The sequence below is a fragment of the Halichoeres trimaculatus genome, unplaced genomic scaffold, assembly GCF_033239565.1.
Source record: "Halichoeres trimaculatus isolate MK-OKI-2021-1 unplaced genomic scaffold, fHalTri1.1 fHalTri1_scaffold_3, whole genome shotgun sequence".
Classification (NCBI taxonomy): domain Eukaryota; kingdom Metazoa; phylum Chordata; class Actinopteri; order Labriformes; family Labridae; genus Halichoeres; species Halichoeres trimaculatus.
This window is the reverse complement of record NW_027437181.1, coordinates 23,265,162-23,283,344: the sequence shown is the minus strand read 5'-3', so window position 1 is coordinate 23,283,344 and position 18,183 is coordinate 23,265,162. Positions and strand designations below refer to the sequence as shown.

At 40.5% G+C, this 18,183-nt stretch overlaps 1 protein-coding gene across 1 annotated transcript in view; it reads right to left on the bottom strand.

Moving 5' to 3' along the window:
- The window catches only part of igdcc4 (immunoglobulin superfamily, DCC subclass, member 4), a 61,119-nt gene that overhangs the window by 36,034 nt on the left and 6,902 nt on the right, over positions 1–18,183 (bottom strand). Inside the window, exon 2 of the mRNA XM_074666446.1 lies at positions 2,050–2,364. Coding sequence (XP_074522547.1) covers positions 2,050–2,364 — 315 coding nt within the window. The remainder of the gene's footprint in view (positions 1–2,049; positions 2,365–18,183) is intronic.

Here is an 18,183-nt window from a genome sequence, read left to right as displayed (position 1 = left end):
AACTGTTTTAAGCACTCTCAGGGCCATCTCTGTAAAGATGGCAAAACTTGCATCCTGGAAGTAGCACATCACCAAAATTGTTTTTCTATTTTGAGATAAAAAACATCTCAAGCACTTCTTGAAGTCTCAAGATTCTTACGGTCATTAAAAGAAACGAAAACACCATGAACCTGAGAGTGTTTGTGTCGCCTGCTTGATTACATGTAGGAAGAAGAACATAGTCTTCCTGGATATGACATTGGCTTTTTGATGGAAATATTGACATTCACTTCAGCAGCCTCACAGTGAGAAAGGTTAATTGGTCTAATTAACATTAAAACCAAATTTGTTTTGCAGCATCGTGATTAACCTGTTGATGTTTTGGGGAAATGTTATTTGCACACTGTATGCCGCCTCTGGTATTTAGGTAGGAGAAAAGTGAGAAAGAGCCTGGAGCACCAAGCCTTTTTACATTTTTATCTGCATTTAAAATAAGAGCAGGTCTTTTTCACTGTTGCTCTTCCTCCCAGACACATTCACATGCTCCCAGACAAGGCCACATGCATCAAACTCTGCAACTGGGGAAAGTGGAGCAGGTGGCTTTCGTAATGTGTTTTCACAGATGTGATCTCTGCTGTGTTTTCTCTTCAGACTCATTTCTGCTGCTCAAGTCACAGTAGGAAATGAGAATGTCCGCTCAATGTCAACGTGGAGGCAGTTCGGCTTTGACCTCCAGAGCGCTGGTCACATCTATCTCATAGCTCTCTGCCGCTGATTTAATTCAAAAACCACTCACACATACATGTTCATGTACACACCCGCAAACTGAAGGTCATTCTTAATGGTCTGAGAGTCTTTTCCTTTTCTCTATCACTGCAAACTCTCAACAGCCTTTTCTGCCTTCCCACCATTCATCCAGCATACCCTCTTTCTCCCTCCCCTCACTCCTTATTGTCCCTCAAACAAGAGATCCTCATAAATAGGCATGTGACAGCTGACAAAAGCAGGGTCATCCACAAAGGATACTGTCTCATTTTACACAAAGCTAATGACTAAATAAAGACTGCCACTTAACGGTGCAAGAGAAAGAGGCCTCCTTGGAGGCCGATTTAAAAGCTGCAGCCTGTCCTCTTGTCCCTCACTCACATCTCTATGTTCATTTCTTTTATTTTCGCCCACTCCTCCTCGTTCACTCGGTGCCTTTTAACAGAGCGTTGTTTTAGAGTGTACCTGTTCCCAGGACACTTGTTAGCGCTCTGCTGGAGGAGAAGTCTCCCCTTTGAGGCAGAGGAGAATCAAGTTCATCGCCATCCATGCATGGAAAGTCCCTTGACAAATCTGACAAATCACATCGCTCTGTGTGTATATGCAAGCATGCCCTGCTGCAAGCTACTGATGGATGAAGGAATGAAACAAATGTATCTCTCATATGATGATGTTGCAACTTGCATTTTCCTGCTGTTGAAAGTACTCCGACAGCTCCAAAATAAAAAGTGCATATTCATACCACTAGTGAACTGGCAAAGAAAGAAGCAGCATGTTTAGATGCTTTTAACTTTTATAGAAAGCCTCTCCATAAAAATGAGGTATGTCAGATGCCTTTTTTCTCACTTTTTTAAAAATAAAGTTCAACTAAATACCTGAAATACTTCAACAGGTTAATGTTGGTTGTCCAACATAAAAAGGTGACGACAGTGATTCATTCATTCATCTGAAATGGTACGGATTAGTTCCTGGCTCTCATCTCATCCATTAATTACTTGTTGCAATTCTGCTCCACATATTAATTAATTTGGTCTCCAAAGCAGCATTCCCTTAAGATGCACAAGGGAAATGGCACAGTAAACTCCAGACAAATCAGCAGTCTATCAGGGCAGAACGGGAGGACTGAAAGAACCACTCAAAATTCAACCTATACTCAATTTAGCTTCCAGGTAACCTGGGGCCATACATTTGCAGCATGAAAGCCTTCATTTGCATACACTTTTGCATTTAAATAACCAAATATACTTGGAATCATACATGAGAGATGCAAGAGCTGTGAAACACTTGCAAATGCTGGACACCTACTTGCTGGGAGAACATTAATAGTCCTGCTGGTCAGAGCGCCAAGGGCACTGGCGCTCACACAGCTATAACTCCCCTCCACGCTCTGGGTGGGCTGACCATCTTCAGACACTGGCAGCAGGAGGAGGGATCCGTTTGCCAAATACTGCAGAAAGTCACTCCCCTCCAGAGGCAGAGGCTGGCCATCCTGAAGCCAGGTGACATTGAAGGGTGGGTCACTGGCCCCGAGGTTGCAGTCCAGCACGAGGGACGAACCTGGCTCCAACACTACATGGCTGGGACCGGCCCCGCAGCTCAGCTCCACTGAATAAGGCGTTTCTGTGTGGAAAAACAACAAATATTAGCGACACATGCTCTGTATCTGAAACAATCTGGGTTTTCTCCTTACTTTCATCCTTTAAGTGTTTCACCAGTAGGCATACAGAACCTTACTGCTGACTTTATCGCTCTGTTAGCTAAATTATCTACTGAAGAAGCTACTTTATTCATTGATTTAATTATCTACACATTGGGTTCATTCCTCATTTTTGTCACCTATTTTTGGTACTCTGTTTCAGTTTCAGAATTTATCATTTTATCGCGAAGCTTCAATAGAATCAGTAGAGATGGTGGTGTAGCAGGATGGGGTAGCACATTCCAGAGGCCGGGTGTTTTGGGGACAGAGGAGAGGCCGGAGAAAAGGAGACAGGGGAGGGGGAGGCAGAGGAGCTCTTAAAGTACAATGAGCTCAGCAGCATGAAGAGATTTGTATGTCAACAGCAGCACATTAAAGTCATTCAGAGAGTTGCAGAGAGAGGCTGGAGTGAGAGGTTGATAAGCAGGTGTGAGGTGAGCTGCAGAGAGGTGGACAACCCAAAACAAAGGAGAAGGTGTTCATAAACCACAGTCATCACTAAAACATTCCTAACTTTTAATCATTTGATCATTGTCTTGAAGTGATAAGATTTTATCCATCCATTCATCCATCATCCACACAGCTTAGGGTTTCTGGTCGCCAGAATTGATCTCATCCATCACTGGGTGAGAGGTTGAGGTAGATTATTAAATTCAGTGTTTTTAATTATTGTTTTCTACATGCTGCACAGTACATCCTGCTGTTTCAGTGCACTCTGCAATTAATCATCTCACACCATCTTATTACTGTATTGTACACCATATAAACAGTTGTTAACCTCACTCTGTTTCACAATGGTATGTTTACAGCAGTGTGTGCTGCAAATCACACTTTTAATTCTGTTCTTATATAGAATAAGAAATGAAGTATTAAAAAAAACTGAAGAGTCCTTCAGATGAAGGCAAAAAAAGGAGGCATTTAATTATCTGTCATCAAAGTGCATATTTCTTCATTCACTGAGCACCATAATCTGTTTTTATATTGTAACATGCAAGGCAATAATAATTCTAAGTTGACAAAAACATAGCACACTTCTCCTCTTAGTCCTTTTTGCAGTGTTTGGTCTTGTGATGCGCGTGTGCTGCATTCCTTCTATGTCACAGTTTTGCTCAGTCGGGCAGCAGGAAACATCCCACTGGAACCATTTCTGAGGTGCAGCTCAGTGTAACACAGCTCTGAGCAACATGGCTCGCAAGACCATAATTTTATGTGGAATAAACGTGAACATGTGGTAGTGACACATTCATGAGATAGCAACAAGTTGTCCAAGACAACAAACTGTAGATTACTATGGTTGCCTTATGGATAAGTTATTTTACGATTTTTGTGTCTGCCCTTGTGGTTTTTGTGCAATCACATTTTTAGACTCTACTTTGTTGTGAAAAAGTTCACAGTTAAAAGTCCAGTTGTGGTGGACATAGAGCTTTCATGGCTGTGTTTTTGGCCCAGTGAGCTAGGAGCATCATCTCTGGGGTCAGCATACACTCTTGAGTAGTACAATCCAGTGCGTGACCTCAGTGCTCCTACGTGTGAGTACATCTTTCTTCCTTTATCAGGATGTGAATTAGCACAAGAATTGTCTCTTCCTACACCTTTGGTAGATTTAATATTTTCTCCATTGCACGTCTCGGACCCCACTGTTTGCCATTATCTTGGAGGAAAACAAGAAGCGGTCATTTACATTTAAAATGAAAATAAATTCACATCAAAGAACAACTATAAATAAATGCTCTACCATGTACTCTATTTCCTCTATGTCCCTTATCTCTGCTGGGTGTCACTTCTCTCTGTTTGACACTGCATGGAGTGACTTTTAGTCTTGACGTATGCTTGTTTTGTTCAGTCTTCACAGTCTGTCTGTGGAGTGTTGACATTTGGACTAGCTAATCGAAACCAGCAGGAATTACTTAGTTTAAATTCATCACTCCATGGTATATTGCAATCTTTTGTCTTAATTTAATGATAATTCAAATAAATTTACAGTGAGCATTTCAACCCCAAATTGTAAAGAAATTTTATTCCAGCCCAGAAGCCTTTGAGAGGTATGAAGAGAGTGTCACCCATGCTCTGGTGGACCAATCAGGTCAGACATGCTCCTGATTGGTCAAAAAAGGAAATCACTGACGTCGGCAAATCACGGATATTCCAAACAGCTTGTTTTAGGTCAGGATTTTTCATTCACAAGCACTACTAAGTACAGGTTTGGTCCTTAAATGTCACACATTGTGGGCTGGGAGGAAAGCCAAAGACCCACAAATTTAACTAAAAGACTTAATAAAGTGATTTTTGCATAATATGGGACCTTTTACTTTTTGATGCAGCAGCTGTTAAAAGCACAGCATGAGGAGATTTAGAAACATCTCTCAGTCTCTGACAATTAGGGCGAATTTTGATTAAAAAGTTACAGTTTTCTTGCGTATGACTTGTTCAATACATGGAAATCTATTTAATGAATGCATTTTCACCTAAGAAATGACTTAACGCTCTTGGACAGATTTCCTGACAGTACAACTGAAAACCTTTGCACACATGAAATGTCTTTTTCATAAAGTCATTACTGTACCTGTACAAGTAACATCATTAAAACCCCCTTTCTTTACTTAATTTGACAAGCCTCTTTGTGAATTCAGCTTAGAAAGGCTATTTTCTGGCATAAGTACTGACACACACACACACACACACACACACACACACACACACACACACACACACACACACACACAAACACACACATACACACACTTCTTTCTGCTTCTCTTTCTCTGGCGTTGGATTAATTAAGTTAATGGGAGATGGAATTTTTTCCTTGATTAAATGAGGCCTGACCCCCCACCATCACTTTCTGATGAAGGGGCTGGCTAATGCTGAGAAAAGCTGCACCGTGCTGTGCCACAAACACACACCTGCTATGGAAAAAAACATAAACATGCACGCACATACACGCACCATAAAAACAGACTTGTGTAAGAAGAACATGTGAATATAAAGACATTAAAATAGACTTAACATCTTGTAAGAACTGAAATACTTGCACATGCTGTCACACATCACCTCTACAGCTCCTCTCTTACTCTCTCCCATTTCAACTAATTAGGTCTCATTAAGTCATTAAAACGTTAGCAGCCATTTCCCAGCCCACTGCCAATGGTTTCACTTGGCAAGATGAGAGAATCATTCTGCTTTGGGTATGGGAACCATTAAACCTCAAACAAACTTGAGTAAAAGTGTGATGAGGAGGAAAACACTGGAAAAAAACTCTGATATCCTCGACGTCTTGACCTTTTCAAAAATAATTAAGTCGTGATATGAAATTAAAAATACTGGACATATAAAATCCAGAAGAGTTATTCTTATATCTTCTAGGACGAAGGACTGCAGGCGCCCACACATCCACACGGTAACTGCTAGTGTCTCATGAGCACACAATACGGTGAAGAGGGGGGGCTCTGTGAAGTGGCCATTTTAACCATTTTGCTGTTGAAATGGGAGCTGCGGGAAGAACAGGGTGCACTCTCGTATATAGTCGTGGCTGAGCGATCTCACTGAGCTGTGGTGAATGGATTGTAATGGCACTGTGCCAAGCAGCTCAAAGCTGACTAGAAGCAGAGAGAGGGCAGAGGTTTACACAAAGGACAGAGGATGACATAAAGTCCAGCTGACAACAGGAGACAATTCAATACATACAAGCAAACATACTAACACACACAAAGAAAAGCTCTCGCATAACACATTTTTAATAAAGTCATTTCTTGGTCAGTTTCGAACATGTTTGATAACTAATCTGGGTTTTTGATTGCTTTGTAATTGTGCTGATAATAGTAATTTAGATAAAGTAATAACACTGTAGTGGTATGATCCCATAGATTTCCTGAAACCAAACCCCATGTTAGGTCATTTTTCCTAATCAATCCCATAACTGTTGAAAAAGGAAGGCTGAGGACAAATGCAAAGTTATTTTTTTAAAAGAAAGAGAGGAAAGAGAAGTAAAAACCAACCCAGGCAAAGAGACAGACTGCCCCTGATCTTCACCAAGACAGAAAAAGAGAGAAAGCCAGGGGAAATGGAGATACCATCAACACTAGTCCATTTCTGTTAATGGATCACCTATTCACAAAATGTTTGGGAGAAAAGGAGAAATAGGAGGAGCAGGAGGCTGAGGAGAATGACCCAACACAGCGAATATTTCACCCAGCTCAGCTCGCTGTCAACAGAGACTGGACACCCCGTGACCCGGAGGCCACAGCTCAGGTTTCTACAGCCTCTAAAGTGGAGCTATACAATACCTCAGGCCTTTCAGGGACTGCAGCTTATCTGTGAGGCTGGGCTTAAAGAGTCTAAAAAACTAGGGCTTCTTGGGATGAAGTGAATCTTCCTTTTATCTGCTGCTGATACTGGAGTAAAATGCATGCTGCTGTTGGTTGTGTTTTAATGGAACTTTGCTACATTGCTGCTGCAACCCCAACACTAGTTTGCCTACACCTCATAAGTGGTGCAGGCAACTTCATATATCACTCTTACTTTTTGCAACTAGATGTATACTGTCCAGTGTTATGAGTAGGTTTTTTTGTATTTTTTTTTGTTTCTATTATCTATTTGCCCTGAACTGCATCTTGTCCCAACATATATTTCATAAAAAATGGTTCAGATAGCTGTGAGGAACTTTGTGCTGATCTTAGTAACATGTGAATAAAGTGGTCCAACCCCCTCTGATAAGTACAAAAAAACGCTCACTGCCTTTAAGGCTCAAGGCTCAAGGCTCTTTATTGTCATTACATGTTCCCACATGGAACTAGAGTTGTCCTCAGGAGTGGCAGTGTACACACAGTAAATAAATCATATAATAACTAATACTACTAACACAATAACTTCATAAATAACTATACATAAGCAATATTTCAATTCAAATAGATTTTAATTGATTAAAGAGTCAGCCATGGTGAGATCCAAAATGTTACAAGCATACAGTAATATCCCTGTGCTAACACTGAGACTGTGGCAACAGCAACAGGTGGGTATGTACTTTTAGAGCTGATAAAAAATCATATAATTTAAGTTAATTTAAGTGGTTTCCTAAACAGCTAAAATCTTCTCTGAAGCTTTAATCAATGGTCTACAGCAGGGGTGGCCAACCTGCGGCTCGGGAGCTGCATGTGGCTCTTTGCCTTTAAGCGTGCGGCACTAGATAGATAGATAGATAGATAGATAGATAGATAGATAGATAGATAGATAGATAGATAGATGCGTTTGTCAGGTCACGTGTGGAATGTGGCCCTTTGTTGTATCATGGTAATTTTTGTGGCTCTTGGTCTCGGACTGGTTTGCCACCCCTGGTCTACAGAGATGCTAGCTTCTGCTCTCTCTTAGGCTAAATGCTACACAGTAGGACCTACTGAGTTTATGTTGTTGTTGGGTCTATAAAAATACTAATATTAGCAAAACTATCACCAAATAGAGCTATACACAACTTGACAAAGTTATCTGGGTACCAGTTTTGTCCCCTCACCCATAGCCACCAGCTACCAGGAGCTGCAACTGTAGCTACAGCTAAAAAACTGTAGTACTCGACAGTCTGAATGTAAACGGGCACAGATGAGAGATGTCTTCTCATTGCACAGAACAGTTTCTTCCTATGTTCATGAAAAAAATTAAGAGAAGTTGCATATTGGCTGTGTGTGGTTAAACTGACATGAGACCACACATCCGGAGCGATGGATAACCAGCACAGGCATGTGGACATTGCCCTACTTAAACACCACCTCACTTGGTACAGTGATCCGCTCTCATGGCCATGTTTGGCTGATATCTCCACATGGATGAAGGAAAGCCACCTTCAGCTAAATCTGTCAAAAAAAACTGAGCTCATTGTCCTTCCAGCATGTCTCTCGGTTCAACCACAGATTAATGTCCTGCTTGATTCCAATCAACACCTGATTCAAACAACCACAAACTCTGCCAGAAATGTGGGTGTCATGACTGATGACCAGCTGACCTTTAGGGTTCATGTGGCCTCAATTGCTCGATCTTGTCAATATGCCCTCTATAAGGTCAGGAGGTTTAGACCTTACCTGACACAACTGGCCACACAGCTTCTGGTACAGGCCCTTCTTATTTCACACATTAGCCACGTACACATGGACCCAAATATTCCGCTTGCATTCGGTTTATTTGCTCAAACGGAAAGAATTTAACCTTTGCATGCACCTCATTCTGAAAGAAAAGTGCCAATCGGAATGGACATTTATTGGTTTCACAGGGGTGGAATATTCCTTTCCCCAAACCGATTGAGGTATCATGTATCCACTCAAACAGAAAGTTGTCAGGGTGCGTTTTTTCAGCGCATTCTCAGATATGACGTAAGACGCAACTAGAGACGTTCCTCAACTTTAAAAATGGCGGTGAGTCGTCAGCACTGGACTGCTGCGGAAAGTTTTTTTTTTATCCAAACTTTGAAAGAAATTAACATAATTTCAAGACTGGACGGACGAAAAACTTGCAATACTGAGTATTGCAACACTGTGATAAACAAACTGTCGTCCTCCAGCTTTGATAAATCTCGTGATGTTTACGTTTTTCTGCGCATGCCCCATTGACTATTCTGTTTGATTATAGCAGCGCATGTAGACCAGAGATTGGAATATTCCTTTCCATGTATACTATTATTTTTGGAAAAGTCATTCGGAAAGATTCCATTTGGATAGACGAAAAACTCCTTATGTAACCGTGGCTATTGATTACTGCAGCTCCCTTTTAGCAGGAACTCTCTGCATGTACATTTAAACTTCTGCAGATGATCCAGAACACAGCAACACGTCTGGTCTTTAACCAGCCCAAAACAGAACATGGCTTCTGGTGGCAGCTCAAATCAAATTCAAAGCTCTTCTTCTGGCTTACAAAACATTGACAAGAATGGCTCTTGCCCGCCTGGGGTCCCTCATCCTAGTTAACACGCCTCCTTGCTCACTACGCTCTGCTTGAGAAAGACACATGTTGCTCTAGCCCAGTGCAGCTCTAAATCACTAGCCAGACTCTTCTTCTCTGTTGTTCACAAGCAGTGGAATGAATTACCTAACTCTACACTATCAGCAGAGTCCCTTTCTACTTTTAGGAGTAGTTGTCTGAAAACTCATCTGTTCAGGGAACACTAAAGCACTTAAGCTGACCCTTCTCCTCTTTGTCTTCAGGGGTAGGATGAGTCAGTAAGTCTAAGACCCAGCTCTTAGTGAATTCTCAGTACTAATTACTGAATGTTGTTGATGGTTGAGGTATATTGTTGTAGCAATTAATTGTGGTTGAGGTATATTGTTGTAGCAATTAATTGTGGTTAGTTGGCTACATTATTCTACATAAAAAAAAGTAAAATAAAAATTCTTCTTGCACTTTATGGCAGCATCTATGGCCAAAAAACTTGTAGCACTTTGTTGCACTAACTAGGTTTTTCCTTCTGTCTCAATTCTTGCTCATGTTGTACGTCTCTTTAGACAAAAGCATCTGCTAAATGAAATTGTAGAACTGTAAGGGAAACAGAAAGCTGGTGGATCTAAGTTCTGCTAATGTTAGCCATACTTGCTTAATCAATTAGATGTTGTTTTCCCAGACTGTTTGATCCAGTGTCAAATACACTGTGCCTTATTATGATGATTTCTTGAGTGTTTCCTTACCTTAAGACCAGTTGTTAAATCTGAATTTTTAATTACCCATTAAATAACCAGGAAATTGGTATACCAAAACAAACTAAATAATAATAAAAAAATCTAACAGAAGCATATGATGACAAGATCAACTCATTGCTTACAACTGCCCTGGAGAACATGAAAGCGTGTCCTCAGAGCAATCCCCCTGATTGTTTGTTGTTGTCTGGACAAAGACATAGAGGAACCAAAAAGCAGCAGGCTTCCTCTCTTCCTCAAGTTATTGAGGAGTGAGGCAATTCACTCAGTCTAACAAGAAATATTTCTGTATCAGCATGGAAGACAGACCAAAAGACTGACGAGGCCAGGCACAGAATCAATCTGTTAGACCAGCTGACAACAGGCCCAAGTACTTAGGTCTCATATAAATGAGAAAGCTAAGAGAGGTCACAGAGTTAAAAAAGGTAGAGAATCTAAGATAGTAAATGGAAAGAGAGAAAATGAGACAAAGAAAGAGAGCCAGAATTACTGAATGAAATAGAGGACTGAACAGTGCAGATAAGATTAGAGCAGCCTTGAGACTTGACTAAAAGAGAGCAGCGAAATGTGATTACAGGCGCTTTTGTGAAGAGGGACCACTAAAGCACTCAAAAAGCAGTGATAACCAGATTGCCTCATACCTCCTGCTAAATTGACACAGCGGTGGAAGATAATTGCTACCAGTCCTGAATGATATTACCAGTGTATTTTATCGCAAATGTAGGTACTACTTGTTTCAGAAAAACAGGCTTGTAAGACATCAGTATCCACTGAAACCTAAGTACAGGCAGGAACAGATGGTCTGATAGATTGCACTGGTCGGTTTATAATGGGAAAAATCCTCCCTCTCTCTGTGGTGTCAAGAAGCCACAAACTGGGGGGCCAGTTACACGACAACGGTTGTAGGATAAAACGCAAAAGTAATGTGGTGTTATGGCCTTTCAACACAGAAATGGCCTTTAAGCCAACGTAAAACTAACGACGTACAGCTGCTACCGATGTGTAAACAGTAAGCCAGTGTTTTTAGTGGAAACACTTCATGCACGTTCCACTTAATGCATGTGCATAGACGGTACAGCAGTACTGTTACGATCTTTGCATACTATCATGTTGTGCTTGTGCTGCTCAATCCGCTGAATCTGCTGACTTTCCTTCAACATAATGTGCATCTGTTGCACCACTTTTACGCTTAGCATGTGCCAATAAACCAGATGATCAACCCAACTGGAGATCAACCAATAGGAATTTCTGGTCAGACAGTTAAAGTGCCAGCTACAGGCCTGGCATGCTAAATACAGCGTTTCCAGTCCCTCAGCGTTTCCGTGTATTTTTTTTCCATGCGTTTTTGAGGTGGTGTAAACATGGTGTAAACTGGGTCTGGATCTTGCATCATGCTACACAAGCACTTGTTTTTAGCCTCTGTACGTGGAAGTGGAAATTTCTGTTTAATCATTGGGAACAGTAAATCTCACTTACAGGCGCACCTCGCTGACAAAATATTTGGGCTTTTCTCACATGTCATAGCTCACTTCCTGTTCCCAGTTTTCCATCTTCGTCTACCAATTTCTCCAAACAAAGGCACAAAGTAGAAAAAATATATGTTATAGCATTTATCTTAAAAAGTAAAAGATGTATGGTTTAGTCTTTTTTGTTTTTGTTTTATACTGTTGCTGCAATAAATATTTATTTCTTTAAAAGACATTTTATGACACTTCTGCTGCTTCAAAAGTCAAAAACTCATTTTATCTGTCTTTATTTTATAGCTGTCACATTGGGATTGGGTTCGTCTTTCTGTAAATGTGAAAAACAACAGCAGTCTAAGCATGCCATATTTACACCTCACTATATAATCTTGAATTCCATTGATAGTAAATTAAAAGTCTCTGCTCAATCTTTGCTGTGAACAGGGGGCTTAGCATTTCTCTGTTTACAGAGTGAGGCTGTGAGTCACTCAACAATGTGAACAGCTGCTGTGTCAGGTGTTAACCGATCCAGCTGTGTTTCCTCCCATGACCGTACAGCAGGGTTCGTCTCATAGCCCATCATCTTAACCACAGAAAAACATTTGCTCTCACTCACTGTCAGAAAGCTGATACAATGAATGAAAGACTTGAGTCAGACCTTGTGTATGGGTCCTAAGAGGTTTGCTTTTATTAAAGTAAAGTGAAGTGCTTCATTGATGTAAACTGTTTTAAAAGTTGTCTGTTTACTCCAGAACCTGGCATCCAGATTTAGTCACATATTGTTAGTCTTTACGCTGCCCTCAAAGCAATCTGGTAATCCTTACAATGCTGTGATGATAATCTTATTTAACAAAGTATTATTTCAAACAAGGTACATGGTGTTTGTCATGATCTTTTGAGCCCGGTCTTGACAAATGATTATTAAAAACACCTTAAAGAAATTATTTTCTGAACAGTCAATTTTTAATAGTCATTAGTTGAATATTTTTTTATCAACCAACCTGTTTCACCAACCACAGCACCTACGCTGGCATGATGAGACCTTCAGTGTATTCTAAATCTGCTTTTACAGCCTCTGTCCAAACATGAATAACCAAAAGTTTTGATATTTTGCTGCACTAATAAATCACAAACTTCAACTTTCCACAAAGATAGAAAAGGTGAATTGACTGTTTCATTAAGTAATGATCACCAACAAATGGCATAAAAGTCCAAAGTAAATAATCGAGAAAAGGGTTGTGGTGGGACAAACGTGGTCTCCGTTTCCCACTGTAGTGTGTGTGTGTTTGTGTGTGTGTGTGTGTGTGTAAGAGCAAGAGAGAGGAAGGGAGGGGAGATGGGAACAAGGGATAGAGAATGAGAGAGGGAAAGAGGGGGCGTACCAGAGCAGTCCCTCATGCCTCCTGCTCTATGTACAGTGCTCATTCATCCCAGTTTGGGTTCCTCCAATCACAGAGCTACAGTCCTGCATGCAGGGCCTCCCAGCAGCATGGGGCCTCCACATGGCCATGTCAAGTGCCAGGCTCTCTTGCATGAGTCAACAAGGCAAGCATTAAAACCTACATAGGAGTAACAATGGGAGATCCAAATCAGAGGCTGTTGAGTCACAAAGTTGAACACTGAATGTAGAGGAATCTATGTGGTACCAGCATTTAGTAATCTAAAGGGCCTTATATGAAGAGCCAACATTTAGAGCCTGAACAGTCTAAAAATAACCCCGTCTCTGCTGTTTGAAGTAAAGCATATGTGCATTATAATGCTGGCATGCAAAGATCAGGGTTGAGCATTACGTACAAGGTCAGTATGATGAATGAGATTGTTATGTGACACGAGCTGTACATGCAGAGAGAGGACACACTGCAAAGAGCAGGCCTCAAATATTACACTCACAACAAGGCTCTCAACAAAGACATTTCCCATTAGTGATGTGAGAGAGACACCCTGTGATCTTTCAGTAATACACTGCTTTTGAATGAGAAAAAAATGAGTATGCACTCAGCTTGAATGCACACATGATTGTTCAGAAGATTCATAAGTGTGTGTATGTGTGTGTGTGTTGTTCACGTGACATGAGTATTGAGTGAAGGGTAAAGAAATAAGCCCCCAGATACTTCATCTTCTTTATTCATGTAAACTTTTTTAACTTTTTGACTCTGGCATATTCTCATAAGCTTTCTTTAAAATAACTTTAAAGCCCACCCTACAGCTCTGACATGGTGTAGTAATATTTTTCTCCATGTTTCAGCACCTCAAAACTTTCAGGAACCCCATCAGCGTAACTAGTTTGCCCTCATGTGACTTGACTGAGCAGACAAGGAAGAATGGAAGGAATGTGAATGCGAGTTAGCTGATCAAGTGAGCGTATCCTCCTTCCCTGTTTCACACATATCCATTGATTAAGTATGCGAAAGAACAAAAGCATCACATTGGAGAAGTTGTACCAGGTTTACAGGACTGATTAATGTGATATGTTACCCATTCAAGTCATGCAATTATTAGAAATATACAGGAGACAGAACAGCCACTATCATGAGGAACAGGTTGACTGCCTCAGTACGCTACAAAGAGGAAAATATTGCTCTATCTTCAATTATCACTTTTGAGATTTTTACATGAAGTTGTTTATCAAGGCAACGAGTTTAACTGCGACCAAATCAAGTGATGGGATGGGAATTAGGTAATGTTTAGGCCTAGGAAATGCAGAGTAGGAATTTGAGCTTGCTTACAATAAACTGTTCAGTGATGTCAGTGCAGCTTTAGCCTGTTTCTGAGCATCAGTAGAAATTACATCAAAAAAAGTTTTCAATTACATAATGTGACAAACGTCAGGGTGACATGCACAATCTATTTAAGGTGCTAATTTCAAAAGTAATATCTATTAGTGCTGCGGGATCAAAGGATTAACAGATAGCAGCTTCACCTAACAGCAACTTCATCACTATGTGCCAATGAGGTGCATCGCAGTGCAAAATTTGCTAAAACAGAATATTATCAAAGGCCCCAAGGGCATATTCTGTGATATGAATATTCTGTCAATTTTATGTGTGGGAATCAACTGTAGAGCAATCATTTTATCCAGACAAGACTCACTGTGATAAGACTGAAGGGTAATTCACCAATAATCTATCTCAGGGTCTAATTCTGATTATATTCAAGCGCAGGAACGCTGACAAAGTTCTGCAGGTCTGTGCATTTTGCTCCAGTTCTGCACCTGGTTGTGACTGACTGAGATGAGCTGCTACATCTCCATCCTCTGCTACATGAAAGCTGCACCGTGTCTCATCCTGACAGTACCAAATTGTCTTCATTAACTGTATATGATGAGCTGAATGGAGAGAGTAAGTCTTTACAGTTTTAATAGGAGCTGATTCATGAAAGATGTGACCAGGGATGGGTACTTTTCACATTTCAAACAATATAGTGCTCAACACTACCAATTTTTGGTACTTTTGTGTGTTTTTGTCTGGAATTATATAAACATTAGTTTAATAATTATATCAATTATTTCTCAATATATAAACTTGTAATGCCGTGTTCATGTCCAGCATGGAAAATCACCTTCTCTTCACAGTCACAAGGATGTGTCTTGGCACCCAAAAACGGTACCATTTGATTTTACGTGAATCGGTTCTTGGTATTACAGACGTAATTAGGTGGTACCCATAAAACTATTTTATTCCCATTGTGACCAGAGTGAAAAGTGTGATGGGGGATGGTCTCACTCACTGATTGCAGATTAATACCTTATACATACAAAAAAAGAAAATCTTAAAACGGTTGCCTTTATACCCAAGGGGTTTAATGATAAACCTGAGTAGACTGCCTAGCTAACGTCCTTGTGTGTGTCAAACACTGCAAAATGAGACGCATATGTTTACGGCAAAGAATATTTTTTCTAAGGACGCGGTCACACTGGCAAACCCTACCGTGCTTAAGCACGATTCCCTTCTCTGCTTTGACACGCTTCAGAGCCACGGCTTATGATTGCTGCAACCGCTCCGCTCAATGATCATTTTAACAGTAGAGGGAGTGTTAGAGGGGTGTGTCTGACCAGAACAACTTAACATAAGTCAAAGTCTCTAAAGTTGTAGCAGTGTTCACTCTGTCTTATTGCAAGGGGGAAATCGTGCTTGAGTACGGCACAGTTTGAATGAGACAGCATCCTGAGATGCTTGGCCTTGTCCAGGATCAACTCAAACCAAAAGTTTCTCACAATCGCTTTAACCTACAAGTTGGGTTGACAGTTTTTAGATTGAATCTAAACCACCCAACCATGGCACGATACATGACACGCATCCACAATTGAACACCTATTGGGTTTCACTTGACTTTAGGAGGCTGTGCTGTTTGTGACTGGAAAAGAACTTGCAAAATATATTCAACACAATACTTTGAACATCCCAAGAGAGCAAATCATTTGAATTCAAAGCAAACAAATCTATCTGAAGACTTCCCCTCCTGCAAACACTTCTCCGCTTATTTGCCTCCCTCCCTGGCAGCATGAATAGGCGCACACAGGGCACCATAAAAAAAAAAAAAAATCAACACATTCACTGCACAAATATACCCAGCTGAAACTCAGCCCAGGGCATCTTTAAATAATATGCATCCTAATTTAGCATGGACTCTCTGGGGAGGGGATCAAGATGCACTCACAAATTGCAGCTGACACACCCACGCTCACATACAAACAGGCAGACAGGCAAACGGGGTGATTGTAACTCAGAAAACACACACACACACACACACACACACACACACACACACACACACACACACACACACACACACACACACACACACACACACACACGCACACATGCAGATGCTTAATTTACAGCTAATGTGTAATGAGCCATTCTCCAAGGGCTCAACTGTCAAGACAAGATCTGGTGTCAAGTCTCAAGAGATCTGAGTTTGTTTACAGAATAACAGAGAGTGTGATAAGTATAAGTCCAACAGTTGATCAAAACAAACAGTTGTTATATACTGATGTATATATATTAACATAAACACTTTATGTATCAGTGCAATTACAGGGTGAATCACATGAGGTTATTAATGCGTTTTATGCATCAACAGGAGAGGATCTCTTAATCTGCTCCACACAACAATAGATTTACAGGTAACAGTTCAATTACTCATCACACTGGAACCTTAGGCAGATATTATTCTATGATCTCAGCAGTCAAGCAATGATATTATACACTAGAGCAGCCACAGTAAAGGCCAATGCACAATTTCCTACACAGCATACATCCCTCGACAAATTCAGTGTTTAATATTCTGTAGCTGTCCCTATATGGGAGGCTGAGCAGCTGGCTCTCAGGTGTAGACACAACAAACTGGAGCTGAACACACACTCTGAACATTACAGATGACAGGAGAGCTCAGGAGGAGCTGTGGATGAAGACTTTAAGTGGACCTAAGGTGGAGTCAACCAGTGACTGCAGAAGCTACAGGGTTTTAGCTTGCCAGCAATGAGAGTGGTACATTCGGGTTTTTGGGGGCACTTTTGTGTCTTTTTTCTCCTTTTTAATGTTCATTCAGAGTCACAAGGAACTCTTTTATGGAGGAACTTGTTACTTGGCTTGAAACTTTACATTTTGATACCAGTTGTGCAATTGTAGATGAAGTACAGGGTCCAAAAACAACACAAGATCACAGGGTTACTGATGCCTAATAAACTGGTGCAACAAAGATCATTGGACAAAAGCTCTCAGTAGAAGGAAAACTAGTAAAAGAAAGCAAAAACTATAGAATTTACAGCTGCTTTCAGCATTTTCCCTCTAAGCACCAATATACAGGTACCTTATCCACTTCTGTTCTTTTCTTGCCAAGTATGACATTCATTGTATGAGTAAAGGAATTGAAAACAAAGAGCTGTACAAAAGATGTAGGAATTTTTCTTGATATGTGGACGATGATCTGAATATGAAATGGGTTTTCATTTCCTTGTGACACATCTGGAAAAGGTTGAATTGTGTTATATCCAGGCTTCAGTAATAACATGTCAAGACTGTGGACGGAGCCATCTATCTGTAAAGCGAGTGGGTGTACACCTCGTGACTTGAACCAGGTGTCGCTCACTGCCATGGTGCCACAATGATAAAAGAGAAAAAGATATTGTGACTTGAGAAAAGTAGAGCAATTGAGTTATGATGCTTTTTCAAGTAATTTTTGTCAACCCAAACAGCCAAGGAGAAGAATTTAACCAAGAAAATTTTGAGCCTAAGGTTGTAATGTCTGAAGATGATGTAAAATCTTTCTTAAAATGAGGTTTGGTAAGCTACAGAAAGGTTTAAAGGCTTGTCTGTTATTAAACCAGCCGACCACCAGGTAGACTGCTGGTAATCTTCTTCTATAAGTCAAGCCTTGACAGGGCGTCATATATTCTGGTCACTACAGTTAAAATGAGGAAGATGGATGAGAAAGTTAGACTTTAAAAGTGAAATGAAATGGAATGCAAACAAACTAAAATGCCCGTGTTGCTTTTTTATGTAATGTTTACTCAGTTGCAAACCCAGCTCAAAACTAAATCAAGACTTTTGTTGAACTTACAATTCAGTTCTCCAGTCAAGGCCTAACACTTTTAGCCTGCATTCAGTTCCAT